Raw genomic sequence first — 16,777 nt, forward strand, 5'->3', positions numbered from 1 at the left:
TTCAACACCAGGAAGCTAAACAATAAAACCATGAAGAAAATTATTGGACTTTGTCCATGATGAGACTTAAATGTATTTTACTGCATTATCTTCTCTCAAATTGCCCCCCAAAATCTACATAATACCTTTATATAATAATATAAAAAACTCTCATTTTACTTTTCAAATAATCACAAACTGAATTACAGGTGAGACCTCCAGTAAACTGTTTGACTGTCCAATATTTTAATTTTATCAAACATGGCCTTTAATCTTTTCCAAAAATAGCTTATTTGTTTTCTTTATATGCCACATATAGAACTGAAAGATGATGCTGCATCATTTTTCTTAATATTAATATAAATTGGGATTACGCAGCTCTTTCTTTCTTGGTCGTCTAGAGATGTCAGAACTTGTATGCACTTTGTGTCCATACTACACTGTAGTAAAATCTTGTACGGTCTTGGGACAGAAAAAGAAAAATTAATCAATCAAAAATTATAAATTGTTGTCAATGGTTTTTCTTTTTTAAATAATCAAAAACTGAATTATGGGTTAGACCTTCAGTCTACTTCCTCTTGGTCAACTGTTTGACTGTCCAAGATATTTATCAAACATATCCTTTAATCTTTTCCAAAAATAGCTTGATTTGCTTTCTTTATATGCCACACCACATATAGACCTGAGAGATGAAGGTGCATCATTTTTCTTAATATTAATATAAATTGGGATTACACAGCCCTTTCTTTCTTGATCGTCTAGAGATGTCTGCAAACTTGTATGCACTTTGTGTTCATACCAGTTACAACGTGTACAGTCTTTGGACAGTAAAAGAAAAATTAACTGACTGTTGTCAATAGCTTCTTCCAAATTCTTAATTTCTGATTTACCACCATCTCCATCTCGGTTATCATAATAACCCTTCAACTTCCTCCCAGCAATGTCCACCTTTTCAAAATATTCCAACAAATCTTCTGCTACTGATCTGTCATCATGATGGTGACAAACAAAAAAGTCATATTTATATTTAGGTGCAGAAGTGTGTGCAGCAGCTGACATGCTTCCCACTACCCTGGAGCCTGCATATTCCTGGTAACTTCACTACCACCCTGTAACATGTAGTAAAAAAATCAAATTAATATTCCACATATGCAATTAGTACATACACATGCAAGAAATTGAAAACAGTGTGAACACTTCAATTGACTGATGATAAGCATGGTTACATAGGTGATGACAGATTGACCACAAAATAGTGACATCAAGTGTCCTGAGCAATTTTAAGTTTTGTCAAAATATCCCCAGGAAGTGGATCCTTGATTAAAGCACCTGTTATGGAATCCCTGCAACCCCAAAGCAATACTTGTCAGATGAGATCGCAGACGGAGTGAATACCTGGAGGTAATCTATTGCTACTTCTAACTCTTGTTTTTTCCCGAATTGTGCAGGCCGTGGACAGTAAAACAGTGAAACGATAATTAAGATAACAATCGTTGATATGGGGTAGTAATAATGTCTAATGATTGGTTTCTTGCTCCACGAGTCCACTAATATTTCATAGTTTGGACGTTGCCAACTAACGCCGCACTGTTCAGACCTGTATTTTTAGCATCACATCTGAACATCTGAAATCCCCTTATAAAGATGGATGTTACACATGCATATTGTTTCCGCCTACAAGACTCGTTGCAAATCTGGTGGCTAGTAGTAGTCTTGCTGTAGTTCGTATCTCAATGTGCATGTAGTTTCGCATATTTTCATTTTAATCAAACTGAATCGTATGCTACAAAATATATGAAAGCGAATCAAATTTATTTCAGACAGATATTATTGTAAATTTGCTAGTATTTGATAATTGTCGTATTCTCTTTCTTAGTATATATTTGTTGAAAAACGAACCACATACACTGTAGTCTACTGAAAAGGGGATTCCCCGTGCGAAGGAAAAATCCAAAATCCTGGCATAATTTACGCGTAAGGAAATCAGTTTCTTGTAAAATGAGTGCCATAGTCTTCTAGTTGACGAGGGGATCTACTAAAATCACGAAGGTATGTACTATAGTTGACGCTTTAAACTTGTCTGTTACAATCTAGTTCTAACATCAACACGGTGGCTTAGAGAACTGAATCATCGTCACAAGATTGGGAAATTCCAGATTGACGTTCGAACAAATTTGCCAAAAGACTTCAAAATTGCACAGGGTGCGGTAGGTATTATTATCATTTTTGTCAAATACAGAATGAGAAAATTATGTGTAAATTTCAAATGGAAGACCGACGTTGGTAAAGGGTTGTTGCCAGTTAAGTTTACATGTAAATAATGCAATCTGACAAAGTTGCATGGAAGATTGAGGGTCTCAGTCTTAACATGCACCTTGATACTCAGTAGTTCAAATCACACGAAAATTCATCTGGTTTCCTTAGATTAATTATTTTATTTGCACTAGAAAAAAATCCCGAAAATCAGCACTGTATATACATCAAAACAAAAATAATACATACTGTCCAAAGTGATGATATATTCACAACACTATCAGTGACAAAGTGAGTAACATACTTGTGATGAAAAGTGAGAAAAAAATTCATGAGCCCAAACCAGAGTTATTTTGGTTTGCTGAACATCATTTCACAAGTAGCCATTACAATATCTGTTGTCTTACATGTAGCACATGCTACTAGTACATGTATTGCAGGAACCAAAAAACATGTCCCGGGACTGGTTTGAACCCTCGTCCTCCCACTCCGGAGGCGGACACTCTAACCACATCCGGGCCATTTTCTATTGAAAGACAGTCAAAAAATTTTAAGATTTTGCTGACCATCTTCTTATTTTATCTTTGAAAGTCTTCTGTATGTTTCTTATTGACTTTGGTAACAAAAGATGGCATGACACTTATGGTCACATTTGACTACAAAGGTTACTTTATTTTCAATAAATATGCATATTGATAAGTCGAAACGTTATATATATAACAAGCGTTCTTCAGATAAAAGTCCACTTTTAGAGTGCTCAACAATTTCAGGAGTGTAATATAACAATTAACAGCTAAAATACCATTTTCAAATAAAAACCTCCTGACGATAGGACATACCTTCTTGGTATCCCCTGTGAAACTCAGAGTTGGGGTTTATACATGTCACTTGTTTTTTGATAGATAGATAGATAGATAGATAGATAGATAGATAGATAGATAGGTGTGAACGCGTGCAGGTGTGTGTGGGGGGAGGAGGCAGTGGAGGATGGGCCAACAAAGATAATTTGGCAGACTCAAAAATATCCCTGGATCCACACCTGAATAACATAGGTCAAAATAGGTGAATTGTTTCAAAGTGAACACAGATTGTCATAAAAATATACTCACTCTTTGATTCTCCTTTACTAATATGTTTTTTTAGATTGTACATTTAAGTGTTTTTTATATTGTGCCCTGTTTTAATTTTTCTCATTACAATAGTCAAATGTTATTTTCTTTAATTTAACTGGGTAGACTTGTAGCAATAATGGGTACTTGTACAAAGAGTGAGTGCATTTTTGAGAAACCCTGTATTATATTATATTTGATATGTTAGGTAAATGTTATAAGGACAGTTCTAGACAGTAGCCATCACTTGCTTCTGTGTTAATCATATTGGCTTTCTTTTAACTAAAAAATTCAGTATTTTGGTATGCTGAACATGAGACTATTGGCACATGTACAATTATTGCAAGGTGAAATGAAATATTGAACCTCACAAGTGTTCAGCTAGTTAATCAGGGAAGTAAAGGTAATATGTATATTTCAAGCTGCTTTTACTTTCATAAATTGTATGTACTATACATGTAGATGAAAATTTTCTATTCTGGGTTTTTACCAAACTCATCACAATGCAAAAAATAAATAATAATAATATATAATAATAATTATTATTTAAGAAAATAAAAACAAAGCACAGTTCTCCATTTCTCCCTCCATTCACTCCTGTTCTGAGCGCCAGGATAGTTTGTGAAAAATGGCACTAGTTGCTGGGTGCCAGAATCACTTTTGAATATGACAAGAATGATAATTATGCTATATTGTGTCCCTAGCTAACAGTACCAATCGTTATCTAGCACCTTGGACCATACACTGATGGGTTGAAATTACACGTACATCCAATGGGTAGCAGTTACTGACACTTACCTTTTATACAATATGGTAACTGACACAGAGTTTGTTGGGAAAAGATAACATAGGGCCTAGCAACAAACAGACAACTTCCTGTCAGAAATAACAGAATTTCATAAAATTCGAAACATCTGGAATTTCTGAGCACCTTCCATTTCATAAATTTCGACACCAAAACAATAATATCCTTATTAAGATTCCCCATAGGGGAATACCATTGTTTTTGGTAGTATTATTATTATAGTTATTCTTTCCGCGCGTTTTTTTTTCGCAAAAAATCTGAAATAATTATCATAGGTAGCCTATGGCAAGAATATGCCACAGAACCAGTTTCAGTGCCCTTGACCTACTTTTCAAGGTCACAGGGGCTTTTAAAGGCAAATTTTGTAAAATTTGAAATTGCCATTATGCCTAAAGTATAAGCCATATGGCTAAGGGCCTTATGGCCAGTGATACTGAGGTGAATCCACAGATAATGACCTACTTTTATGCAATAAGGTCAAGGTCAAGGTCGCTAATGGCCAAACGGGCTCAAAAAAGGTTTGTTTCCGAGATCTCAAAAACCAAAAGGCCCAGAGCCCCAATCATAGTGGCAAATGATGCCCTATATATTTATCTAAGGTTAGCCGTACTTTGGTAGCGACTGCCTAATTACTTTTTTAAATATCGATTTTTAAAAATTTATCACATTGCAGAAATCTTGAGTTTGGCAATTTCTCTAAGAAACACTGGTTTTTGGTCATAGCATGCTATAGTAAACTACCCCAAACATATACCCAAAACCCCCAAATCAAATGTCAAATTTGACCTTGACCCTCATTTTCAAGGTCATTTGGCTATTTCATGGAGAAATATTGAAATACTGAAGTGGGCTAAAAGTGATGCTTTGTTGACCCCCCTCCCCCCCCCCCCCCCCCCCCCCCCCCCTTATTCGCACATGCTTTTTCAGAATATGGGATCAAATTTAACCCATGACCTTCACATTACCTTGTAAAAGCATTTCCACACCTATTTTGCAGGGGAATCCTCCGCCACTGGCTTTAGCCAGTTGCAGTCTAGTTTGAATTAGTTTCTTCTGTATGAAATTCATGGTACATTACCATAATAATACCGTAATCTAATGTAAAGAGAACTGGATTTGCTTTAGATTGTTTTAAAGAATACTTGAAGTAGATTGAATATATTTCATTTTCATTTTAGTGGTTTGTACATGTACTGTATATAGTATAATATGATATGTTAAATAAAATGCTACAGTATTTGTCATCCTTAACCATTCCTTTATGACCTCCATCAAGTACCTGTAGGTTATGGTTTTGGTTCTGTTAGTCTGTTAGCAACATTATGCATGAAGTACTAGTAGTCGGCCAGTTTTATAGAAATGTTCAGAATAGATCAGAAATGCGTTAACTTTTTTGGTGATGATCCATTAAGAAATTAGGATTAGCTAATAACTCAGTAAAACAGCTTTTGTTTTTTCTTTTTCTTTTATGCTCCAAAGGTGCCTTAACTTTTATAGTCATTTTTTTGTAATTATAGGGAAGATGTCTAGTGTGAGGTGTACCCTTCCCATGCAGGCAGGCATTTGTGATAGTGGAGAGAAGGAGGAAGATGAGGATAAAAGCAGTGGTTTGTGGACAATACCTTTTTCAGTGATAAATAATAGAAAATGCGCAAGTGTTAAGATCTAATTTTCATTTGTTATTACATGTGTGAGTGTGTTTCATTGTAAGTATACTGCAAAAAAAATGTTTGAAGGAATCTAACTGTTTGATAGTTTACACATTTTGGTTTTAACAAAAAGCCATTGCCTGCCTCTGCCCCCCCCCCCCCATGAAGTGCACTTTCTTTATAAACACAAAAGGAAAATCAGTTTACTTTTTATTCTCCAACTTGCTTGAATGATTCATAGGACTAATAGACAGTTCCAATTAGAAAAACATTCTGATTAGATTGTTTTTCTTGAAGTTATGAAGTTTTTTTTTACCAATTTTTTACTTTTTACATATAAGCATTGTAGTTGTTACATTTTGTTACTGTTCATAATAATAAAAGTAGTACAAGGTTACAATTTGGTGGGGATTATGTTCTTAAGCTTTACTATGTCATCAACATTGACAAAAAATTTTGTGCACTGTCATCATAAACACAATAAAAAAAAGAACCATGTTACTTATTAATCTCATCCTTTAATTATTCATAGGGCTAAAATGCAGCTCATCAGCTGATTGCATTTCATTTGTCGAGTTTATTTCACATATTGGCATTTTCCCTATGTGATTTTCAATTTCAGTGGATATTTAGCCCTGTGCATTATTTAATATCATATAATATCACTGTTTCTGTCAGTTTCAGTATTTGACAGTATTGATATTTTGAGCATTTTTTTTCTTTTTCATTTTTTCTTGGTGATTTTTTATTATAAAATTCACATGAATAAAAAAAATCTTGGTTTACTGTAGTGGCTGGTTATCCAATTCCTTGGATTAGGTTGACTTTTGAAGTTTTCATATCTTTTTTTTTTCTCATTAAGTTTTTTGCATAGATGAAAACATTGAATTTATCTTAATATTTAAATTCTCTAAAAATTGATATCATTAATTTTTCAGATAAACAAAAGGGTCATAAAGTGTGGACTTCTGATGATTCAGGTCTGATTATTAAGTCTTAGACATGTTGCTAATTTGAAGTGTGTGCTTTAAGTTTTTAATAGTTTGAGGTGCAATGTAGATCTACATTTGTGTTAAATAAGCTTCATAGTGAGAGGCTCATTGTTTATATACATATATTGTGTATATTTTAGGTCAAATGGATAGTGGGTTAGAGACAGACGTAGTACGCTCCGGCTCCTCAGAGGATGTAGAACCAGATGCTGCACCCTTTAGCCCAACGTCTGCTTTTGCTCCAACCATTACCATCAAACTTCCTGCAAAATTCTCTCAGTCTTTGTTATCAACCAAAGAGAGCCCCAGTGATGACAAAGAAGATGACACAAGTGGAATCCAACCTAGTGATGATGTCAACAGCTTAGATTCTGGTATACACTCATTAAGTGTTTCTGACATTGATGAGAAAGACTTGCCTCTGAAATTACGTATTCCACAGTATGATGCCTTGCTGCTCTTTGATGAAAGAGATAAGACTGATGCTTTGGAGTTGAGGGACATACTGGAGACAGATGACAAGTTACTTCTGAAAGATAAAAGCCACATAAAAATTTGTACCACAGACGATGAGGTTTTCTGTGAAATCCAGTCTGACCTCCAGCAAATTGATACTGCAGTGGAATGTAGCACTTTCATACTGATGTACATGTCGGAACATTTTGTTGGTGACAAATGGCTAGATTTACAAAGAGATGAGATAATAATGACTTGTATTTCTGAAGAAGAGAAAAAATGGTGTGTCATTCCATTGTGGACAGTCCCTAAGAGAAAAGCACCTTTCAAGATTCCATTTGGTTTGCGTTCATTGAGGGGGATTGACATTGGATCAATAGACCAGTATTTCTACAGGAGTGTGAAAAATGTATTTGATGCTAAACTGTCTCAAAAGGAAAAACGCAGAAAGGCACTTGAAGATGAAAAGCAGACTGTAATTGAGAAGCTAAAGCAAAAAAAGCAACTGGCACAGAAACGTCTTGAATTTGAAAGGGAAGAAGAACAGAAGCAACTTGAAAGTGAGAAAAAGTTATTCTTTGCAAAACAACAGAAAGAAGCTCAAGATGCTGAGCATCACAGAAAGTTTGAAATTTTATATCAGCAACTTCAAACATCAAAACAAACACAAAACCATTTACTACAGGAAGAAATATTAAGGCAAGATAAAGAAAGACAACAAAAGAGGTACCAAATCAGTATGGAGAAAATTCAGCATGGTGAAATAACAATGAAAAATCCTTCACAACAGCCTATTCCACCAGAAATGATGGCCTATCAAATGCAGGGGCAGCCATTTCTTCAGCAATACCCAGTGAATCAAGGTCATGCTGGATCACACAACATGAATTTCTATGGACATCCTCCTGTGCCACAGTACAGTTGGCCCTATCCAGCACCACCTGGTCATCCTTACTTTGGGGTTCCAGAACCATTCCCGTATCATGGATCACATGGGCAGCCTTATATGGGACAGTCACAGCCAGTATTGAATCCTGGATTGCAAGGGTATGGAATGCCTTCTCAACAGCCAGGGTACTCACAATACTCAGGCAGACCCCAGATGCTGGAGTCCCAATTAAGCACAGTGAGCATGTGTCCACCACCTCAGTCAAATGAACAACAGTGTGAAAGGCAAGAAATACAAAATTCTTCACCAGCAGCCCAGTCATCAACCCCTGTGTCAGCTACTAAAACCCCAGATAACCAGACAGGTGGAGGTGGAGTGCAGATGGGTCATGGTGATGATCACCCAGTGGTCACTGCATCACATCAAACCAGTGTGTCCCAGCACAGCACGACTGCTGCCACTTCACAGGGTGATACCATGGGTACAGAGAGAGATGATGGTTCAGATGTGGTGGCTGACTGTTCTCTTACACCTGTCACTTCAACAGGTGTTCTCTCAACAACTGCAACTGCTGGCTCCTCGACTTCAGTGGTGCCACCCCCCTTATCTATCACAAGAACCAACAGGGAGCCCACAGAGCAGGAAGATGACAGCATGGTAGAATCCAGTGAGACAGGGAATGGTGGAGATGAGAAGCTTGAAGATTCCACTGAATTGCCTATACATAAAATATCCTCACCTTCCAAAGAATACCGCCCACTGGCAAGAAACAGAAGACAAGGAGAAAGTGCCCAGTTTGTCAAAAGCAAGAAGAAAATGGGGCTGGATGATGGAGAAAGAGAAATATGTGGTGTTGTGACAGGTGGCCCACAGACTGAAGTCATGGTTGGAGAGTCAGCAAATGCGGGCCATCGTGGAGCCTCTCCAGTAGCTAGAATGAAAAAAAGAGACCCTGGAGTTGATCATGAAGCCACTGGAAGTCACAGAAAAGGAGAAAATTCTTCTTCAGATGAAGAATCTGATGACAAATCAGGGCCACACACCCACAGAAGTTCAAGAGTTGTGAAAGAGGTTCATCACCACTATTATGGTGCACGACCTGAGACCAATTCACAAGGTTCTGAGAGGCCTCCAGTAGCCCCTGCCCCTACACCAGCAGCAGTTCCCCCACAGCCCCCAACACAGATTATCAACATTTATAACTCTAGTGGGATCCAGATTGGGAATCATAACACAGCAGTGGTGGGACAAAGTCAAGATGTCGTCCCTGATGGCCCAGAGTCACCACAGGATGGCCAGTCATCACCACTACGGCCTCCAGAGGGCCCAGCTTCACCAGACAGTGGGAATGAATGGGACACCACTTTAGACAGAACTTCAGTACAGAGCCCTAGTAGTAGCACGTAAGTTTTGTAACAGAACTGCATTATATTTTTTGCAATTTATCTCTAACAAATGTAAATTTTCTTTTTTTTTCATGGTAGCGTGCTTTATGGCATATAGATATGTGTATGTTGTAAATTGACTGCACTTCATTTAATAAACCAAGTGTTTGATAAAACATGTTTCTACTTTTTCAAAAAGGTGAATTGTAAGTGTAGAAGATCAATGAAAGTGTGCTCATTTCCTTAACTTCTACTACAATATTTCAGTCCCTCCAATAGTACAGTCCCTGGTCAAGTACTCATCTCCTGTGGAAGTCCTAATTTACAACCTTCACTTTCAGGTAATTAGCTTCTTCCCAGTTGGCTTAACTGAGCTGTCCAGACTGACAGTCTTCTCTCAGCTAAATCAACTGAAAATATGAAAATACCTTTCTACAAAATTATGACCTATGTCTGGAAAGACCCAGGGGGCTGTTTTTATCTTTCTTTGTAATTGACTTTGCATATATTATGATGTGAATAGATTCACTGAACATTAGCTCACTAATGTTAAGTACAATTGAAATCCCAGCGGGCACTCAACGTTGATTCAACATTGAGGATAGGTTGAGATGATGTTGATCCATCAATATTGATAGATCAACAAGATCTCAACATTGAATCAACCTTTTCTTGTCATCCAATTGTCAATGTTGATAGATCAACAGGGTCTCAACATTGATTTAACCTTTCTTTGTCAATCAATTTTCAATGTTGATAGATCAACAGGATTTCAACATTGAATCAACCTTTTCTTGTCAACCAATTGTCAATGTTGATAGATCAACAGGGTCTCAACATTGATTTTACCTTTCTTTGTCAATCAGTTTTCAATGTTGATAGATCAACAGGATTTCAACATTGAATCAACCTGTGTTTGTAAACCCTTTGTCAATGTTGACATATCAACTGGATCTCAACATTGGGCCAACCTTAACTTTATAACCTTAATCATAACCTTGATAATAGTTTTAAATGATTATCTCACTAGAGAGGTATGCATAGGGGTAATTACCCCTCATAAAACACTTGTTTTACCCCTTTTTCATTAAAATTAATTTTGTGAAAAAAGCGGTCGTCAGTTTTTTTAACTTTCCACAGGTCTTTAAGAAAAAGAAAAAACATAGGGTCACCAGCCTTACTTTATGGCAAATTGACAAAATTTTACTCAAGGTTGAAGAAAAAGCTTGAAAAAGCCAAAAATGCCTGTTTTTCTGGAAATTGAAGTTAGCTGTGAGAAAAAAATTAGACTGGTGACCCTTTGTTTTTGTATTCTTAAAATAATCTTAACTACCTGATGTGACGTTATAATTATTTTAGTAAAGCTAATTTGTTGTTTAATTTTTATGAGTAATTACCGTATGTGCCTGCATACTTGTATAATGTAAATGAAGTGCGGGACTGTTATTAAGTGCGAGACTCCGGATAACATGAACTGATGCAACACGTGAGTGTGGACAGTGTGTAACACTTTTACAGTACAAAAACTGTACTTTATTAACAGTACTTTGTGAGGCCACACTATCAGGAGGATCGTTCAACAGATAAGGACATGGAAAACGGTGACATTGCGTCTTCCAAACCCCACACTATCAGGATGATCGTTCAACAGATAAGGACTCGTAAAACTGTGACATTGCGTCTTCAAAACTTGACTGTCTACGAATCTGTTAGAATTTAACTGTATTTGACAAATGTTAAAGTTTATGCAACATGATAGTATTACATGTAGTTAGTTTATGTAGTGTATGTTCATTGTTTGTAATATATTATATTCATAGTTAAGTTAGTTGTTGTTTGTGTTTTTTTATGTTCGGGCTGTTTTGGTCCGTAACACTGAGCATCAAACTGGAAAGTTTAAAAAGAATCTGACGACCCATAGGTGGATACAGGGGCCGGTCCCGGGGTCTGGACCCCCCCCCCCTTTTCTTCCGAATTACCTTTTTTTGTAGGTAATTTTCCCAATTTCCCCCCCTTTTCAGATCTGAGTCTTTTTATTTCAAGAAATGCTTGATATCTTGGAGAACAACTCAGCCATCAGGCAAATTTCAATCAAATATCCTGATAGCCTAATTGATATATCAACGTTAATTCAATTTTCAAATTCAACTTTATTTCAACATTGATTCAACATTGAGGTATCAATGTTGATTCAGCATTGATACCTCAAGGTTGTTTCAACCTTGATGGTTCAAGGTTGATTCAACCTTGATGGTTCAACGTTGATTCAACTTTCATAGTCAACGTCATATCAACATAGTTTCAGTGTTGACTGTCAACGTTGATTCAACATTGATACCTCAAGGTTGATTCAACCTTGATGGTTCAACGTTGATTCAACTTTCATAGTCAACGTCATATCAACATAGTTTCAACGTTGACCGTCAACGTTGATTCAACATTGAGACCTCAAGGTTGATTCAACCTTGATGGTTCAACGTTGAGTCAACTTTCATAGTCAACGTCATATCAACATAGTTTCAACGTTGATAGTCAACGTTGATTCAACATTGATACCTCAAGGTTGATTCAACCTTGATGGTTCAACGTTGATTCAACTTTCATAGTCAACGTCATATCAACATAGTTTCAACGTTGATCGTCAACGTTGATTCAACATTGATACCTCAAGGTTGATTCAACCTTGATGGTTCAACGTTGAGTCAACTTTCATAGTCAACCTCATATCAACATAGTTTCAACATTGACTGTCAACGTTGATTCAATATTGAGACCTCAAGGTTGATTCAACCTTGATGGTTCAACGTTGAGTCAACTTTCATAGTCAACGTCATATCAACATAGTTTCAACGTTGACCATCAACGTTGATTCAACATTGATTCAATGTTGATTTGCCCGCTGGGAATATAGCTCTGTGATATAAACTTTATTAATGAAATGTAACATTTTATTATTCATACACAGTTAATGAATTTTTTTTGTGAATTCTATACAATTTATCAGATTAAAAATTGCCATCTAACTGCTTTGTACAGTGAAATCATCAGGAGAAATGAAGTGTTAAAAGCACAGTAAGAATGAACCTTGTAATGACCATGTTCCTTTTTCTGTTGCAGCTAATAGCTTATTAACAGATCTATTCAACCAAGCACAGACACGTGATGAAGAGCGTTTCATTGGTCATAATAATGTCATAGCATACCATGACCAAGAAACTGGCAAGGCAAAAACACCATACAGCAGTTATTTTCAAGGCAATGAAGAATCTACATCAACCTATGGCAGCCTCCCAGATTCTGTCGTCCCCAGTCTTCAACCAGTGGAAACTAAGACACCAGTAGCAACTGCAAAGCCAACCATCAGAGTAAAACCTGTTGCTGCAGTCAGTCCTATTAGACCACAGGTAACCCCTGGTAACAGCGGTGATTTGAGTGAGACTGACCCTAAATCAGTATCACCTCAGGATGACACAATTCCCAAACAGCCAATAGGCTCCAGGGGAGGAAGCCCTGATGTTCAGGGTAATTGGGATCAGACTGCCCTCAAATCACCAGTGGGAACAAATGACACACAAATGGCAGTACTTAAGCCATTTGACAGTGTGGATAATACATCTGTCAAACAAGTGGGTGGTGATTCTGAAGAAAATGCTGTGCGGTCCACTGCATCACCACCAGTTCACAATGAAATGCTCGCAGGTATTCCATCTCATTTGCGTAATGTAAATGAAAGTGAGCCTGCCAGTGGAGTGAACTTGAGCCACAATTCTTATAACATGGATAATCTCTACCCAAGCAACACAGAGGGTGAGGACAGCATTACACAATTGAAGAGACAGGCCCAACAAGAAGATCTGGAATTAAATGTAGGTCGTGGTTATAATGGAGATGAAAGTGATGACTTTGTAAACCTTGGCACTGAGGCAGTGGCCATGTCCCATAAAAATATAAAACATTTAGAGAATCCTGCAGCTAGCCATCATAGTACTGGACCAAGCAGTGAGCAATCAAGTGAGCAATATATATCCAGAAATCCAAGTGAAGTCAGAAGTGAAGAGAGCGGCTTGGGAGTCAGCCTTGATGCAAGTGCAAAGAGGATAAAACCAGCATTTGTTAAGCCAAAGTTGGCTATAGTACCCACAGCAAATGTTAATCCCCAGAAACCTATAGTTGAACTTGCCCTGGAAAATCCCCAGGAACAATCTCGTGAAGCATCACAAGTCATGTCTCCTGGCAGCAGTGGTCTGGGAAGAAGTGTGTTAGGTGAGAGCAGCTCTCCTGGTCCAGAACACCCAGTGCAATCTCAACTACCACCATCTAAGTTGGCTGAGGGTATGCCGTCGTTTTCTACAGAACCAGTTCATCAAAATGTTCCAGTAATGAATCCAGTTCAGGATTCCCCGAGGAATGACACTCTTGAGAAAGATACTGAAGATAGTGAAGATGGATCAGAGTCATCAGGAAGAGATGCTAAGAAAAAATGCATTATTCAGTGAAGAAAACCATAATAATTGAGTTTGTTTGCATTAAGTAGAAACTGTACTTGTTGCCTTCAATTTATGTGGCATTTTTTAAAAAACTTTTCAGAAAAGCAATTGTCATTAATATATTTTTCACTCATGCTGGTTCAGAAAATTTGCTGACACTGCTATGTGTGAAATTGGATTTGAGGGCACATCATACGCAACAGATCCAGCAATCAATTCAGTTATGCTTCTGCACTCCAGCTAAGAATGTCAGCTCCATATTTCAGTATTTTTCTGTAAATGGATCTATATAACAATTGTACAGTTTGGCCAGAGGGTTTGCTGCTGTGTCACATTCATCAAGGATTGCCAAGAGTTTTTGCAGTCTTGTCAGTCATTTTACGAATTTTGGTTGCTTTGCTTTTATGTTCTAAGAATAGGAAACAGTAGGCTTATTTAAGTCCCATGACCTTGGTTTATATTGATAATATGTCAAAATTATGGCAACAATTGTTGTATATGCTCCTAGTAGCTTCAGTCAATACAGTAAGCCCAAGCACAATAATTGACATATGTGTACCAGCATACCAACATAAATGTTTGCCTTACATTTCATTTATCTTTGTGTTAGATGTTCTATTGAAGTTTGTCATTCAATCAGATGTAAGCAAATATACATTTGCTTTATGGTTGTAAAATAAATGCATGTACATACTTTTTTCTCTTTAATATGAAAAGGACACGTTCTTGTATTGCCAAGCAAAAAGATGAAAAATGAGCATAAATACTACTGGGAGGCGATGTAACATTTGGGTTTAAAATTCTCTCTTGGGTGTTTAAGTTCTTTTGTGTTGGGGCCTGGTTAAAATGTCATGATATTTAGAATTGTAAGTATTACTGAAGTCCGCATTTGATGCACAAATGTCACTGAACTTGTTTGATCAAGTTAATCCTTTTCATAGAAAGCTTCAGATGAAAACATCTGAAAAAAACTTTAAAATCTGCCATAGACAAAGATTAAGGTTTAAAGAAACCTGCTTCTAAAGCAGGTTAAGAGGATTTTTTAAAATCACTATTAATATAAAATATTAAATGTTGTAGATATGTGTAATTGTATATATTTTAACTTGTATGTTTACTAGAGGATGAGCATTATGTTTGCAATATGTTTCATTGCACATGAACATACTAAAAAGATTTGTCTATTGCTGTATTGTTTGTCTTTGATTCAAAGAAAGATGTTTATATAACAGTGTGACTGAAGCAAAGTATAATTTTTCTATATTTAGTTACATGTATGTATCTTGGACGTGAAGATTCCTTTTTTTCTTGTTATTTAGTACCAAATGCACTCAAACTTCTTAAAATAAAAAAAAAAAACAACTTAAGTATGGTTGACTATGATATATATGATACATTGCTATAATTTATTTTATGGTTGGATGCTGGATCTTACATATTTTCCTTATTAGAAAGATTTTACCGGTGTATATCCCCAGAGACCACACCAAGTTTATTTACGTTTTCTCCCATGTGATGAGACTGTAAAACTTCCAGACTTTGTAGTTGATGAGGGGAAATTACTCTTGCTCTGTATTAGATACCGGTACTAGTAGCATGCTACTGAGTCAAATAATGGAGCAAAGATATGAGGCCCAGGAAAGAATTTCTTCATTAGTTATTTGCATTCAAAATTACTACAAACGTTTTTATCAAGCAGTGACTAAAAGTCATAGTTATTACTACTCATTCACGTTTCTTCTTCATCTGATTTGTAGCTGTATGATTAAGATTTATGATCCCTTAAAATGCTGTGCATTTTCTGTAGCTCCATTAATGATGTACATGCGACCCGTGTTCAATTTTATATGTAAGAGTAAGACAAGGAGTGTATACTAATTGATATCATTCAAATATTTAATATAATAGAATTTAATCCCAAGGCAACCTGGCACCAGTGCAACCTGGCACCAGCCTGTGAGCAGGTGGACCATTAATTATGTATGACACTGAAAGAACATTGATTTTTCTAACCAGATAACTTGTCACATAACATGGAGGTTCATTTTGGATGGGTTTGCATATCCAGTGAGATGTTTCGTGCATTATTCATGTTACAGTGTTGGTATAGTGGTTTTGTCATTCCTTGCGTATAATCAAATCAAAGACGTAATTATGTATATGATTCTACCAAGGCTGGATCATCGCTGTTGTGTAACGCAGATCGTTTAACCGAATAAATTTTTTTCTTGTAAAATTGGATTTTCTGTTTGCTCGGCTTTGTTGAATTTCAAAATGACGTGTATGTAGGAACAGCGAATATATCATGTTTTTAAAGCCTACTCGCATGCCTGTCACCAGAGATTGAAAAGAAGTAAGGCACACCACCCGTTCTACCGAGCTCTGGAACCCTCTCCTGGGGCCCCTTGGCAAGTCCTGTTAGTGAAACACAGCCTGAGAAACCAGACACGGCAAATGCCTAGTTTGCCTCGACGTAGCGAACGGATAATGCAGCGAAGATGGTTTTTACATGGGAAATTCAAGCCATCTCCACAAGCGTACTTCCAATCTCAGCTTGCTCTATACACATGTAAGAGTAAGACATTTAACTTGAATTTACGCAGTTAAGAGTGGGCGCACATGAACAAGCCCTGTGAATAGTAGAATGGGGATTATAATATGTGTTTCTCTATAGAAAACGTAACTATCAGCATATATAATCTGTGCCGGGGTCGCCATATTATTGACAATGTTTCTTCTAAATATGATAACATAACAATAAGCAGACCCTTTC

General features: G+C 36.7%; 1 protein-coding gene across 6 annotated transcripts; it reads left to right on the forward strand.

Moving 5' to 3' along the window:
- Nucleotides 1-1,859: 1,859 nt before the first annotated feature.
- Nucleotides 1,860-16,243, forward strand: LOC106170920 (uncharacterized). 6 transcript variants are annotated; one of them, XM_013550978.2, is made up of 6 exons: nucleotides 1,860-2,028; nucleotides 5,664-5,753; nucleotides 6,734-6,775; nucleotides 6,928-9,535; nucleotides 9,785-9,858; nucleotides 12,635-16,243. In XM_013550978.2, exons 2-6 carry the CDS (start codon nucleotides 5,669-5,671, stop codon nucleotides 14,011-14,013), a joined length of 4,188 nt encoding a protein of 1,395 aa, XP_013406432.2. In that variant the 5' UTR covers nucleotides 1,860-2,028; nucleotides 5,664-5,668; the 3' UTR covers nucleotides 14,014-16,243. The 6 variants fall into 6 exon arrangements, with proteins under 6 accessions (XP_013406432.2, XP_086864497.1, XP_013406434.2 ...); XM_087008371.1 differs by having other exon boundaries at nucleotides 5,664-5,733; nucleotides 6,732-6,775; XM_087008375.1 differs by lacking the exon at nucleotides 1,860-2,028 and adding an exon at nucleotides 2,044-2,186 and having other exon boundaries at nucleotides 5,664-5,733; nucleotides 6,732-6,775.
- The last annotated feature ends 534 nt before the right edge of the window (nucleotides 16,244-16,777 follow it).

The sequence above is a fragment of the Lingula anatina genome, chromosome 1, assembly GCF_051362555.1.
Source record: "Lingula anatina isolate TDL-2025a chromosome 1, LinAna3.0, whole genome shotgun sequence".
NCBI classification, from domain to species: domain Eukaryota; kingdom Metazoa; phylum Brachiopoda; class Lingulata; order Lingulida; family Lingulidae; genus Lingula; species Lingula anatina.

Bases quoted from the DNA above. Each gene is read 5' to 3' on its own strand.
- LOC106170920 (XM_013550978.2), top strand. From the start codon at position 5,669: ATGTCTAGTGTGAGGTGTACCCTTCCCATGCAGGCAGGCATTTGTGAT. The intron at 5,754-6,733 runs GTTTGTGGACAA...TTAATTTTTCAG, and splicing joins AGATGAGGATAAAAGCAGTG to ATAAACAAAAGGGTCATAAA. The intron at 9,859-12,634 runs GTAATTAGCTTC...TTTCTGTTGCAG, and splicing joins TTTACAACCTTCACTTTCAG to CTAATAGCTTATTAACAGAT.